The sequence below is a fragment of the Trichosurus vulpecula genome, chromosome 8, assembly GCF_011100635.1.
Source record: "Trichosurus vulpecula isolate mTriVul1 chromosome 8, mTriVul1.pri, whole genome shotgun sequence".
NCBI classification, from domain to species: domain Eukaryota; kingdom Metazoa; phylum Chordata; class Mammalia; order Diprotodontia; family Phalangeridae; genus Trichosurus; species Trichosurus vulpecula.
This window is the reverse complement of record NC_050580.1, coordinates 111,811,941-111,825,385: the sequence shown is the minus strand read 5'-3', so window position 1 is coordinate 111,825,385 and position 13,445 is coordinate 111,811,941. Positions and strand designations below refer to the sequence as shown.

The window sequence follows — 13,445 nt, the reverse complement described above, 5'->3', positions numbered from 1 at the left end:
CCCTTTTTTATGATTTCTTTGGGATACAGACCTATAAGTGGTATTGCTGGATCAAATGATTAAATGCAGTTTTATTGCCCTTTGGGCATAGTTCCAAATTGCTCTCCAGAATGGTTGGATTAGTTACCTTAAATTTAAATTTTTTTTTTGATGCTCATCTAATATGGGGGGAAGGGAATCAATCACTTCCGCCACACCCAATAGGGCCGCCTCTTACAATGGCCCGCCTCTTCCTGCCTTCTTCCGCCACCCTCTGGGAATGGGAGAGGCTTTTCAATTGCTCCCGTTGCGTTCGACGTAGCCTGGCTTGCCCCTACTTTTCGTTGGCCGATCGTCTCCAGATGGCTGTTCTTATAGGCAGTTCCTCCTTGATTGACAGGCGTGGGGATCAATGACGGAAGAGTGTGGGACCCAAGCCTAAGGTTGGAATGGCTAAGGGGCCACACGCCTGGGAGGGCCTGGCCTGGGGGTGGTACTCACAGCGAAGTGGGGCGGAGCCGGAAGTTGGGGCGGGGGATGAGAACGAAACAGGAAGAGGAGCAGGGAAGAAGGAAGAAGGGGGAAAAGGAGGAGGAGAGGGAGGAGGAAGAGGAGGAAGAGGAGGAGGGAGGCCGTGGCGGCTGTGGAGGAGCAGGAGCCGGAGCCGGAGGGTGATGGAGAGGAGAAGGTTCCTGGGCGGCATGGCGCTCCTGCTCCTCCAGGCGCTGCCCACCCCCCTGTCAGCCAGGGCTGAACCCCCTCAGGTAAGGGAAGGGGGTCCAGAGGGAGGGGGCCACTGGACCAGAGTGGGAGAGCGGAGATGGGCGCCGTGACGAGGGAGGAGAGGGGTCCTGAGCGGGGGCTGGGGGTGCTTGGGAGGGCAGTAGGACGAGAGAAAGGGCGTCCTAAGGGGGTGCTCCACGACTAGGGGAGGAGGCTCAAAGAGGGTATCGGCTATGTGTGTCTGGAGGGTGGGCGTCAAGGACCCGGGGAGGTCCTGAAGAAGCTGTGGTTGCAGGGGGAGGGAGCCTTTGAGGAAGCTGGTGCTGGAGGAGAGGGCATCGCCAGACAGGGGGAAGGTACCCTGGGGGGCTTATGTACTGGGTTGGGATGTTAATGCCAGGCTTGAATTCTAAAGGGAGCACCCAGCTAGGGTGGGGGAGGGGTTCCGGGGGCCATAGGTTTAGAGTTGGAAGGGAATTCCTCCTTAGAAGTCATCTAAGTCATGCCCCAGTCTATCTCACCTCGTCTCCTCTTCCCATTTAACAGATGAGGAACTGAGGCCTGGCGAGATTAAGTGACTTGGCCAAGGTCACCACGCCGTTAGTAAGGGCCACTGCCAGGATCTGAATCCGGTTCCACTGACTCCAACATTCCATATGCTGTTCATAAGAGATCCTACCCAAGGATGTATTGGTGCTAGACCACCCAGTGGCAAAGAGCCTGAAGGCGCATTGGTGCTTTATTAAGTGAGAGGAGGTCCCTGAGGGGGATTTAAGCCCTGTTCTATACAGGCGGTATAGTATACTACAGTATGTAGTAGTACATGTATAGTAGTATACAGTACATGGCTATGAGTGGTTGTGGCTGGCATTTGAGCTACCTTGGAGGTGAAGAATCCTTGGAGGGTAGGCAGTTTGGGCCCTTTAGGTAACAAGAACCATGGGTGGCAACTTTGGGTCATGAAAAATGCATTTCCATTTGGCATAGGGCTCTCAGGGCAGGGCTGCTGGTGCTGCAGGGTTTTTGGGGGGGCGAGGGAATTACTAAAGCTAGTGAGTGGGGTGCCCTAGCTTTTCTTGCTGGGTGACTTCTTTGCTTTCCTAGGAGAGAAGCTGTTGGTTCTGATTTCAGCCAAGGATGGCATTGCGAAACTCTAATGGGAGGGGTGCTACTGGTGCCAGCTTGGGTGGGGAGCAACAGGGGGAATCATACTTTCTCTCCTTTACATTTGTTACCGTGTGTGCTAGGCTGCTTTCTTTACTTTCTATGAGCTTCCCTTTCTTTTTTGGAAACTTATACACAAAGAGCGTAATGGCAAACTTTAGTTTAACTCTCGTCCATGAAGTGTAATAGTCAAGAATATAGAATAGATTTCTAGTAACAATACCAATTCTTTACCTACATCTTCTAGGTAATTCAAACAAAGTCTTTACTTGGACTGGACTTTTCCTTTTTTTTTTTTTTCCCCTCTTCCTCTTCATTTTCTGTCTAGGTGTCTCCTCTAGTGTAGACCACAGTACTCTCCATGAAGTAGGTCCATAATAAATGTTTGAAATACATTGTTAAATGGATGAAGAGATCAGAGAAGCCAATTTTTTTGACTGAGTCCCTCAATTCAAATTTGATTTTTGTCCAGTTAACTTTTAGACCGTCTTAATATTATTGGTTGGTTGTTTCCATTATGTACCATACCTTACTTCATCTAGAAAAGTTAAATCTTAATTCATTTAAGTGGTAGGGAGGAATGAGAAAATTTTGAGATCTGTGAGAGAATCAAGGTGCCTATACTAATACAAAAGAAGAACAAAGCATTTTGCTTTTACTTTGTGATTTGTTTTTCTGCAGCTTTCTAAAATTTAGTTCCTAATAACTTAATATATTAGCTAAAGTTTTCAGAGAGTTGACTTGGGGGTGACTACCTTTGGGTCTCTTTGAGGCTCTAAGGTATCAGGAACTCAGTTACTACCCATTGGTTGTCTCTCTAGGTGGTGTCTTCTTTTTGTTTGCAAATTGATAATGGGAGCCAGTGGATCTGGAGTAGGTTTTGTACTTTTTAGCTGTAACTTTAAGGTGAGGTAAAGTCCGTAATCATGCCATTATGGATTAGGTAACGAGAGTACTAGTCTCATATCTATCTGCATCTTGGTTTTGGTGACTCTAAGCAGCTGTCTTATGTTCTCGACAGTTTCAGAAATTGTTTTGGGGATAGGCTAGCCCTTGTACTGTGTTTCAAATGGATGGATTTTGGTTTCTGTCCAGTGACTATTGTGTAGCTTCAGTTCTACCCTAGAAAAGATTGAGTTTGTGTAATGGGTAATGTCTTAATTCCACCTTCTCCCCAGCCAAGGCCCTCTATGTATATGTGTCACTGAAGCCCTGCAGTCCAGTTTTAGATATCTGTATCCAAGACTTTGTGGTTTTAGTTGTAACCTTTGGAATGAAAGGTGCTCAATAATTATTAACTGAATATATCACAATCTAGTTGATTTTGAATTTGAGGGGTTTTTTTTGGTTTGGGTTTTGGGGTTGTTGTTTTTTTGTAGAAATCAGTAAACTAGAAAAAAATGCCTCAAAGATCATTTTGGCAGAGACAAATTTCAGGTACTCTTTGTCCTCATTTTAACAAGTGACCTCCAGCTGACTGTCCAAGTTGAGGACTCACTGTACTGGTTGCATCATTGTTAAATGGTATGGGTATCTCATTGCCTCCTCCCTTATATGTTCTTGTCTGATACAATCATTGTTCGCACTTTCAGTATCAGAAACATGAACAGTGTTAGGAGACTAGTTTCCTCATCATCAGCTCTGCACTAGAAGTTATTTTCTCTGTTCCACCCTCGGAGAAACTGGTGATTATAGCATAACCTGCCTGGTTGCATGTGACTGTAGGACCAGCTCTCTCAAGAGTTGCCTATGCCTGAGATAAATGATTTCTTTGAATCTATAAGGAATAAGCAGTTGAATTTTCTCCTTGGCATTTTGTCTTCTTCAGTTCAATTGCTGTTAGGATATTTATAGTTTTCATTTTCCTGTCATTTAAAATTGTGCACTTAGCTTCCCCAATGTGAATTAAAGAATGTTTTAGTAGTACTTCCCATTGCTTCATAGTAGTGATCTAATAAGTATCTGAGACCTCATTTCTGGAGTAACTGCTTCTAATTTTTCACTCTGTGAAATCAGACCTTTGATTTGGATGAGTGATGAGAGCACCTCCTATGCTTTCTTCTCTTCTGCCTCACAACACAATCTGTGCTTGTTTGTCTTACAGTTCCTAAATAGTGATTCCATTTCTGTTTCTTGTGCATTTTGTGGTTAGTTGGGTAACTCTTCCCCTTTGGAATGGTCTTTCAAAGGGCTGAGTTGTGAAGCATTCAATTCTAGTTTGTTCCCTTTACTCTCTTACTTAGTAGTCACCCCAGATCATCACCTTGTATTTGCATGAACCTTTCCATACAGGGGCCTAGTAATAATAGCCATCTGGCTCATTTGCCTTTACAGTATTTCTATGTGGTAGACTGGTAGCATCTCCAATTCTCAGCTCAGAAAAACTGACAACGGAGACAATGAAAGTGACTTAATTCACTTGATTTGATTGTGTTTTGTAGTCTAGAGGCCAAGTTTTTCTCTAGTATTTGTCCATTTAGTAATCTCTCATGGGGTATCCTTGTGTGGGGGATGTGTGCTTACTGCCTTCTTCATTCTAGTTCAGAGAGAACTTTCTTTTATGCTGTCTTTAATGATTTCTGACATCTTGATTTTTTTCCCCCATTTTTTGTCTTAGGGCAAACAAACCACTGTGACCAACAGGTTTCCTGTGTGATTGTTAAATGTCGTTAGTTATCCTGAATTTAGTTTACTCTTGGATTTGGTGATATTTGCCACCAGTCAACATTTTGTCAGCTAACAGTGACCATTTTAGCTCTGAACAAAGCCTACTTTTAATCTGTAGTTTGATTAGCAAGTTATCTTTCATTTTCTCCCTTCTAAGTGAATTTCGTCTGATTTTTCTTTTATGTCCTTATTTCCAGAAAAATCCATTGGTATTTTTTTCTTAATAGAAGAAAAAGGTTTTTCTTTTTTCTATTTCCTTACCTTGGTGAGCCTATTGGCTAATGATTCTCTCTTCCTCCCTATTCTCTTTGATGTTGGGAACTAGTTTATACTAACTAGAGAATGATCTAGTTATTTCTTTCTGCGCTGTCACACTGGCCTATCATAAATCTTAGCTTATACATACTAGGTTCAATCAAGGACACTTTTGGATGTTTTCAGATTTTCCAACCCCAGGGAGAGCTGGGCTCTCCTGGATGTCTGTGACCCCCAAAGTCCCATTTTGGGGAATACCTGCTTTTAGCAGAGAATCCTCATTTCTCATACCTTGGGGGGGGGGGGTAGATGTTCCTCAGCAACTGTAAGCATTTAGTGTTGATTATTTTTTTAAGATCCCCATATCTCAGGTCCTTCAACTTTCATGGAGCTAATAGTGACTCTTCTCCATGCTTCTTAGAGCTTCCCAGGAAGTACTTTCCAGGTAGTCTCCCTTCTCCACTCTTCCCCTGGACCAGGTTGTGATGCTATGTTGGGCTGATTCTCGGGTCCTTGAGTCACCGTTTGTGGGTACCACTTGGAGTCTGATCCCATTGTACCCCCTTCCCGTAACACTTCTCTATATCTCCTACAAGTACCAGGGGACACTGACTTGTAAGGGATAGTGAATAGAGAAGTTGGGTCCCAGTCACTTGTCTGAATAGTGACATTCAGCCTGCCAAAACTGAGGTCTTCTCACTGTGGCCATCTTCAGCAGTTCCACTAGGTGGAGCAAAGACTGGCTTTAATATTGTGAAGCAGGCTTAAGAGACATGGAAATGACAAAGAGACATACAAATACACATACAAAACTTTGGAATATGAGACGTGATGGATATTAAACTGCCTTTTGGAAACTCCTAAATATTTTTATGTGTTTTTGACCCTATTCTCTCATGGTCCTCTTTACTCCCAGTAGAAGGACTTTCTCATTTTTTGTGTTTGTATTTTCATTGCTTAGCACTCAGTCACATAGTAAGCTCTTCATAAATGTTTATTTTTTACTTATTCTTTCCTCCTACCTGTCTGAACTCTCCTCAGTCTTGCAGGATCATCATCCATGTCCAGTCCTCTAGATATGAGTGTATCCCAAGGCTTTGTCTGGGGCCTTTTTCTATCCCTACGCCATTTCTTGGTGATCTCATCATCAGGTTTCAACTGTCATCTCTGCAGGTGACTCCCAAATCTGCATATTCAGCTCTCACCTCTCTTATGAACTCCAGTCCCACATTATAAACTACCTCTTTGACATCTTCTAGATGTCCCGTAGACACCCAAATTCAGAACTGATCGGCTTTCCTCCTGAATGCACCCTTCCTCTTAACTTTCCTGTTTTGTCAAGGGTACCATACTCCTTCCATTTCATCCAGTTCATATTGAACTCTTTCCTCTCCCTCACCCCCCTTCCCCACCCCAACCCCCAAATAGCCAATTAATTGCCAAGTCTTAGTGATCTTACCTCTACAACATTTCCCGTCTGTCTTTTTCCCACTACAGCAATCACCAATTTAGTTAAGTCTCTCATCATTATTTGCCTAGATTATTTTAGTATTCTCCTAATTGGTCTCCTTTCTAGTCCCTCACTTTGAATCCATCCTCCATACAGCTACCAAGTTGATGATCCTACATATCCATGATGACACCAAACACCTGTTCAAGGAGCATCAGTGACTTCTGTTGACTCAAGGACAAAAAGCAAACTCCGTTGTTTGGTACTTCAAACCCTTCACAATCTGGTGCCCACCTCTCTTTCTTAGACAGACTTTACATTATTCCACGTGACGCAGTTTACATTTCAGTCCAGCTAGCCTCCTTGATGATCCCAATGCATGACATTGAGTCTCCTGTCTCCTTTGTCAAATTTGTCCCCTGTGCCTGGAATGCTCTCCCTCCTTCTGTCTGTGACAATCCCTAGCTCAGTTCAAGTGCCACCTCCGGCAAGAGGCCTTTACCACTTCCCTCTATTGTTAGTGCTCCCTACTTCTCTGAAGTGACTTTGGGCTTTATTTTATCTGTATTTTTTATTTACCTGTGTACATGTTGTTCCCCTCCTGTAGAATGAAAGGTACTTGAGGGCAGAGACTTTAGTCTCTGTATCTCTGATACTTAGCACCTAATGGGTGCTTGAATGGTAATTATTGAACTTACTATTCAAGAACATAGCCTAGCTTTGACTTACCTGCTTTGATTTTTCTCTTTCCACAGTTTATTTTGTAGGAAACTAGATTCTCTTGCAGTTATACAAGTTGGTGACATTGTCAGTCTAAAGCCAGGTGTTGGTTCAAAATCTCAGGTGTTTGTTTTGAAAGTAGATAAAAATAAAGGTTAGAACGTAAGAATGTTTGTGGTTTCAGAATGTGGCTTCTAGAATGAAGTTATGTCTATTTTGATCTTTAACTATTAAACTTAATAGATCTTATGTTGTAATTCTGTTTATTACACATTTTCCCATATCAGCAGCATGTGTTAGTATAGTATAAAAATTATTCATGGTTTTGACAGCACTGCGTTTTTTCATTCGCAGTCTTCTTATCTGCTCCCCTTATTTAGGATTCTACATGGCATTTCTACTCTAATTGGCAAAAAAAAAAGGAAGACCTGTTTTGTGAGGCTTATATATTTATAATTTTCTTTATTAGTGGTCCAGTTGGGAGAAGAGTTGCATGATTGGTTATTCCTAATGAGAAGTTAAAGAGAAATATAATACCCTATAGAACTTACTTATAGAGGCAAATATAGTGTGAAATGCATTTTGGGTACTTTTTTTTTTTTCCCACTCTTCAGCCTTTTGATTTCAGACCTAGAAGTTGTTTTTACCACACCTGGCTGGGCAGGATAGGGTGTACTGACAGATAGCTTCTTATGTGAAAATTGGTGCAAGGAACAACGTGACCTTCTCATTGTTTTTTTTTTATCTTTGGGCTCTTGCTGCTTCAACATATTTCTTAGTCTACAGATTATATACTTTAGGGTGAAAATTTTGTCTCCAGAGTTTTCCCTTATATACCCCTCTTCAATTTAGAGAAAAAAAAATCTGTTGCTTTGAAGCTTACTTAGCCTCCAGTTATGAACGAAAGGGCCATCTCTCTGCCTTTGCCACCTCATCTGAAAGTCTCTTTATTCTCCTAAGAGAAGTAGGGCCAACTTAGGTCAGATGTGGCCTTTGACTAGACAAGCTTCTGATAGGCCAAGGTGCTGAAGGAAGTAGTTTGTAACTACTTAGCAATGTGTCAGGCCCCTGGCCTTCAGCTGTTGGAGAAGTATAGGTTTGGGCAAAATCTCAGAGAGGAGCAGGACTGGTGGTCGTCATACAAATAAAGATATTTAGGCCTTCAGAAAGGTCACCTGTTCTTCTGCTACTTCAGTTTAACCTAAAGTTTGGGGTGCTATTCTGGGGTCCCACAGACTAGAGGGTATGCTAATGGCTTTCTCTACTACATGTGATTATATCCTTATTCTACCAGCATTTTTTTTTTGGAGGGGGGAAGGCAGGGCAATTGGGGTTAAGTGACTCACCCAAGGTCACACAGCTTAGTAAGTATGTCAGGTGTCTAAGGCCAAATTTGAACTTAGGTCCTCCTGACTCCAGGGCTGGTGCTCTACTCACTACACCACCTAGCTGCCCCTTCCACCAGCATTTTCATAGTAGGTCATTTCCACTCATGTTGCACTCTGTACTAAATTGGGGTTGGGTAGGTAGGTTTGTGAGGCATCTGTTTGGAACATCGTCTATGGTTCTGTAAATTAATATTGCTCTTAGAGCCATTGTAGTAACTCTTAGAGTTACTCCATCCCATATCTGAACAGGAATTCCCTTTTAGAATTCACATGCAAATAGTCACCTTTCACATGTTTGAAGACATTTCATTGTTAGGGAATTCTGGTCAAGGCTGAACAGTCAAGACAAAACTCTGTAGTGCTTATATAGATTATGTTGGAGGAGATTTTTATTTATGGCCATTATAACATCTAGCTAATTGGTTTATCAGCTTTGATAAATGATTAGACTCCTAAAGTTATTTAATAAAAATTCCACTGTAAGAATCTTCAAACTATGTAGTAACTACTGTTCCCTGAAATTTTCTCATTTTAAAAATGAGTTTAGATGACACAGTTTTGCTTATTTATGACAGTGCTTAGCACATATGTGCTTAGTAAATGCTTATTGATTGATCCTTATCCTTAAACTTCCTTTGCACTTAGTACATATTTTTGCCTATTCACTTTCTTTTGATCACAATGAAGGGGAAAGAGTAACTTTGTACATCCATCCTTATCTGCTGCAGAGACCATTTATTGCTTTTGGTTGGGGAGAGGGGAGGGTAGTGGTAGAAGTGGATGTGTGAAGAGCAACCAAAACCTGCGCTCATCAGGGGTTGTACAATGTTTCAATTAGACATGAAAGAAAGGAAAGGCTTGGTCAGCACATCTTCTCCATGTCAAGCATCCAGATAGCTTGAGCCTTCTTTTGGTGCACCAGGATGACCGATGCCTGACCTAAAGGTGTTTGAAATGTCAAAGCAAATGCGATTCAAAGGGCTGAGCTGCTGAGACAGCTTCGGGGAATAGTCTTCCCAGAGTGAAGGGAAAACTCAGAAGTATATTCTGGTTTAAAGGAAAGTCTGCTACAGTAGTACCTTCGAATGAGCTCTGAATTACAAGTTAGCTCTGGGTTGTAGTTAGGCTTGGCTCCGTCACTTGCTGGCTGTGTGACCTGACCATTCAGAGATTTTGTTCTTTCGTCTGTAAAAGTGGGATAAGGATACTTGCCCTGTCTAATCACAGGCTTTGTTTGAAGACCAAATGAGATAATGGATTAAAAAATGCTTTGAAAATGAATATGCTACGCAAGTAGCCATGATTATTATTGAACTTTCTCCTCAAAAGTTCTCCAATGGTTCATTGTGGGGTAAGGGTGATCCTGAGTTCTGGAAGGTTGGGCCAGAGAATTACAAGCCCTAGCCTGTCCTGCCAATCTGGAAAGGTTCCAAGGACAGGCCCAGGAACAGCTTGTCAAAGTACTAGCCTTGCTAAGTTTGGAGGGGCTCGTTACCTGAAGACTGGCAGATGAGGTCCTGAAGGGTTTCTTGGCAGCACCAACTCTTGGAGATGATTAAGGTGTAAAGGAGGGAAATAACGTATCCTTCAAGTATGGAAGTGTATAATGACTCACTTCCTAGCTCTTCTTATTCTCTGGAGTAGTGTTGAAATAGGGAGGTCCTATACTTGTTTCATTTCCTTTGGTGTTACCAGATCATGATACCATCTACACAAAATTTTTATTCTTAATAATTGGTGAAGGCCGATTATTAACCCTCCCCCCCCCTTATATTTCTTATACTGGTGAAAGTGGCTGCCTCTTAATCTCAGTAATAACAAGTGGTTTTCTCTTTGTCCTGCTACTTCCTCTGTAAATACTAAATAGTAACTGTTTCTCTTTTGGCCAGAAACCCTGAGGGTCTTCCTCTCCCAGTTTGATTTTTTTTTTCTGAGTTTTGATTAAAGGGGCCATCCCTTGATTAACTTCTTAAAGAGGCCTATTCACTGAATGGGCGTTACCTCACTCAAAGTGAGAACCTGAAAAGACCTTAGCCAGAAAGGGCCAGGGTCTCCCAATGCATCCTGGGCCATTTCCAGTCATCCTGGTGAGTATCAGGCCACTGGACCCAAATGGCTCTGGAGGAGAAAGTGAGGCAGGTGATCTTGCACAGCCTTCCCTCACTCAAATCAAAGTCAACCTCAAGTCATGTTGTCATCGTTCCTTGATCTCATGGTCGTCTTTGAGAACGGACAAACACAACTTCCTCTGTGATCCAGGCCCCATCTTGACTTATTTATGGTGCTAATTTGCTTTATATTGTCTCTCTATGTACCTCTTAGTCGTAGGAATGGCTGAATATGGGAAGATTAGTTGCCTTCAGGCTGTATAGTCTGTGCCGCTGTTTGGAAGCCAGACTATGAGTTGCTCTGTGTCAGGAATGTCACTAGATATTGCTGCCCATCATCTTCTCTTGCCTCTCTTTTATGCCAGTAAGCTGTCTTGTGGCAGGCCACCACAACACTGGGCAGCCCTGTCCTGCTTTTCTGCTTACAGGTAACTTCCTGTCTCTTCCTCCAGCATAAAGTTTATTTTAAAATACATTTTGTTGGTATCTTTTGTTTTTATAGCAACTAAATTTCCTAATATATCTCTCCCTTTTCCCTCCCAGAGAGACATCTCTTATAACAAAAAAGAGAGGAAAAAAATCAGTTCAACAAAAATAACCAACACACTGAAAAAGACATTATATACAGTCTGACATTCTACACTCCTAGTCTCCCACCTCTGCAAGTAGGAGGGGGGTGCCTTCTCACATTCCTTATTTGAGACTAAATTTAGTCATTATAATTTCACAGGATTTATTTTCATTTCCTGGTTATTTTTTTGATATTGTTTTGTTCTATTTTGTTGTTTAGCCCTTTTCATTTATGTGGCCTGGTTTTGTTTTACTTTACATCAGGTCATATGAGACTTCCTTACTTCTCTAATATCATCTTCATCATATCCTTTAGTATAGTAATACTCTATTACATTCACGTACTACATCTTCTTTAGCCATTCTCTAAACAAAGGGTGTTTACTCTATTTTCAGTTTTTTGCTACTACAAAAAAATGTTGTTCTGGTTTTGGTTTATGCAGTGCCTTCATTTTTGTCATTGATCTCCTTGGAGTGTGTGTCTACCAGTGGGCATATACCCCAATGTATGTATAAAGTACATACGACCACTATCTGCCTCAGTTTCCTCAACTATAAAATGAGGATAATAATAACAACTACCTCCCAGGGTGGTGAGCATTGAAGAAAATAGTATTTATGAAGTGCTCAGCACAGTGCACGTAAAAGCTCCCCCCCACTCCCCAAATCTCTGGGTTAAATGTATCGACATTTTAGTTACTTTCTTAGCATAATTCCGAATTGATTTTCAGAATTGTTAGACCAATTGACTGCTCTACCAACAATGTATTAGTATGTCTTTTTCCACAGTCATTCCAACATTGACTATTCCATTTTCATCATGTATATTAATTTGCTGGGTGTGAAGTGAAACCTAAAGGGTTGTTTTGATTTGCAATTCTCTTAGTGATTTGGAGCAATGTTTCATATGATCATTAAGAGTTTGCAGTTCTTTTTTGAGAACTGTCGGTTTATATACTTTGACCACCAATCTTTTGGGGAATACCATTTGGTTCCATATTTCTATTAGATGCTAATGTATCTTGGATATCAGACCCTTATCATTTGCTTGATGCCAGCATTTTTTTCTCCTAATATACCACTTCTCTTCTTGTTACAGTTTTGTTTATTTTGTTTGTGCAAAAGGTTTTCAATTTTATGTAATCAAATTATGTATTTTATCTTTTGTGATTGCTTCTATCTCTTATCAACAATTTACCCTTTGGTCACAGCTATGAAAGCTATTTCTTGTGGTTCTCTTCTCATTTTTTTTTATCATATGACCTTTAATATTGAGATCATACATTCAAGTATATTGTAGTTACATGGTACAGTGTTAGCCTACTTCTAATTATTCCCAGTAGTACAAAGTTAAAATAAAAATGTGTGTGATGAAACAAGCCTTTGTAGTGACCCAGAGAACCGGCCCTTCTTAATTGAGCCTGCTGTCCAAGTAGTGCTTGGCTCTGATTAATGTGTCTGCGTGTTGATGAAACTTGCCTTTATCCTGTTGTTAGTCTAGTTTTTGACTATAGCACTTTTCATTAGGAGACCCAAAACATCCCAAGACCATTGGAGATGGTCTGATCCTGAAGCTTGCTGATCCTTAGGGTATTATTGGACACATTATCCCATTTGATTTGAGTTGGATTATTTACATGGCAGGGAAAATGAACCAAGCATTTTGGTATAGAAACAAGGCAGCCTTTGTTCCAGCCAAAGTGGTAACTTTAGGGAACAACCCATTAATTATCTGTGATAGCTAACTCCCAGGGGCATCTTTTACAGTCCAGTGTTGTCTCTGAGAATAGAAACAAAAAGTGGTTGTCAGAGTTATAAATTTTTGTGGACCGATCAATTGTCAGCAGCGGGAGGATTTTCAGTTCCATGGCATGTTAAAGTGGAAAGGAATGAAACAGAACAGAAGAGAGAACAAAGAAGTTGTCCTGTTTCAGTTTTTACTCTCTTTTACTCTTACTTTGTTTAGGCTTTTGTGGGTATGTCACTGACTAGGGGCCTCACAAATTCTGCCTTCCTCTCCCTCCTTCCCTGCCTCCCAAAAAAGAGAAACAAAGCAATCCTAGACTTTTTTATGTACTAAACAAATGGGAAGAATGATGTGGCAAGACACCTCACCAAACAGGAATTCTTGTATGTCCTTTTTCTGTTCTTTCTGTTCTTAGATCTCTGCTATTCTTGGGAAAGGTCCTTACTCTGGTCAGGGGGAAATAAAGCCAAACAGGTTAAATATATAATGAGAGGCAGCATGGCAGACTATGTAGAGGCTCAGAATGACTTGACCTCAAAGACTCTTCACATACTCATGGGTCCCTAGGCAAGGCATTTAACCTGTCAGTGGCCTAGGGAACTCTTAACACTGAGTTGCAAAACAAAACAGGAGCCTATCTGCATTAGTAGAGGGAGTTTCCTCCCAAGAAGTTC

General features: G+C 41.5%; 1 protein-coding gene across 1 annotated transcript in view; it reads left to right on the top strand.

Moving 5' to 3' along the window:
* The first annotated feature begins 524 nt into the window (after positions 1 to 524).
* WBP1L (WW domain binding protein 1 like) overlaps positions 525 to 13,445 on the top strand; it is a 66,991-nt gene continuing 54,070 nt past the window's right edge. The window contains exon 1 of the mRNA XM_036735074.1: positions 525 to 743. Coding sequence (XP_036590969.1) covers positions 654 to 743 — 90 coding nt within the window. The 5' untranslated portion in view covers positions 525 to 653. The remainder of the gene's footprint in view (positions 744 to 13,445) is intronic.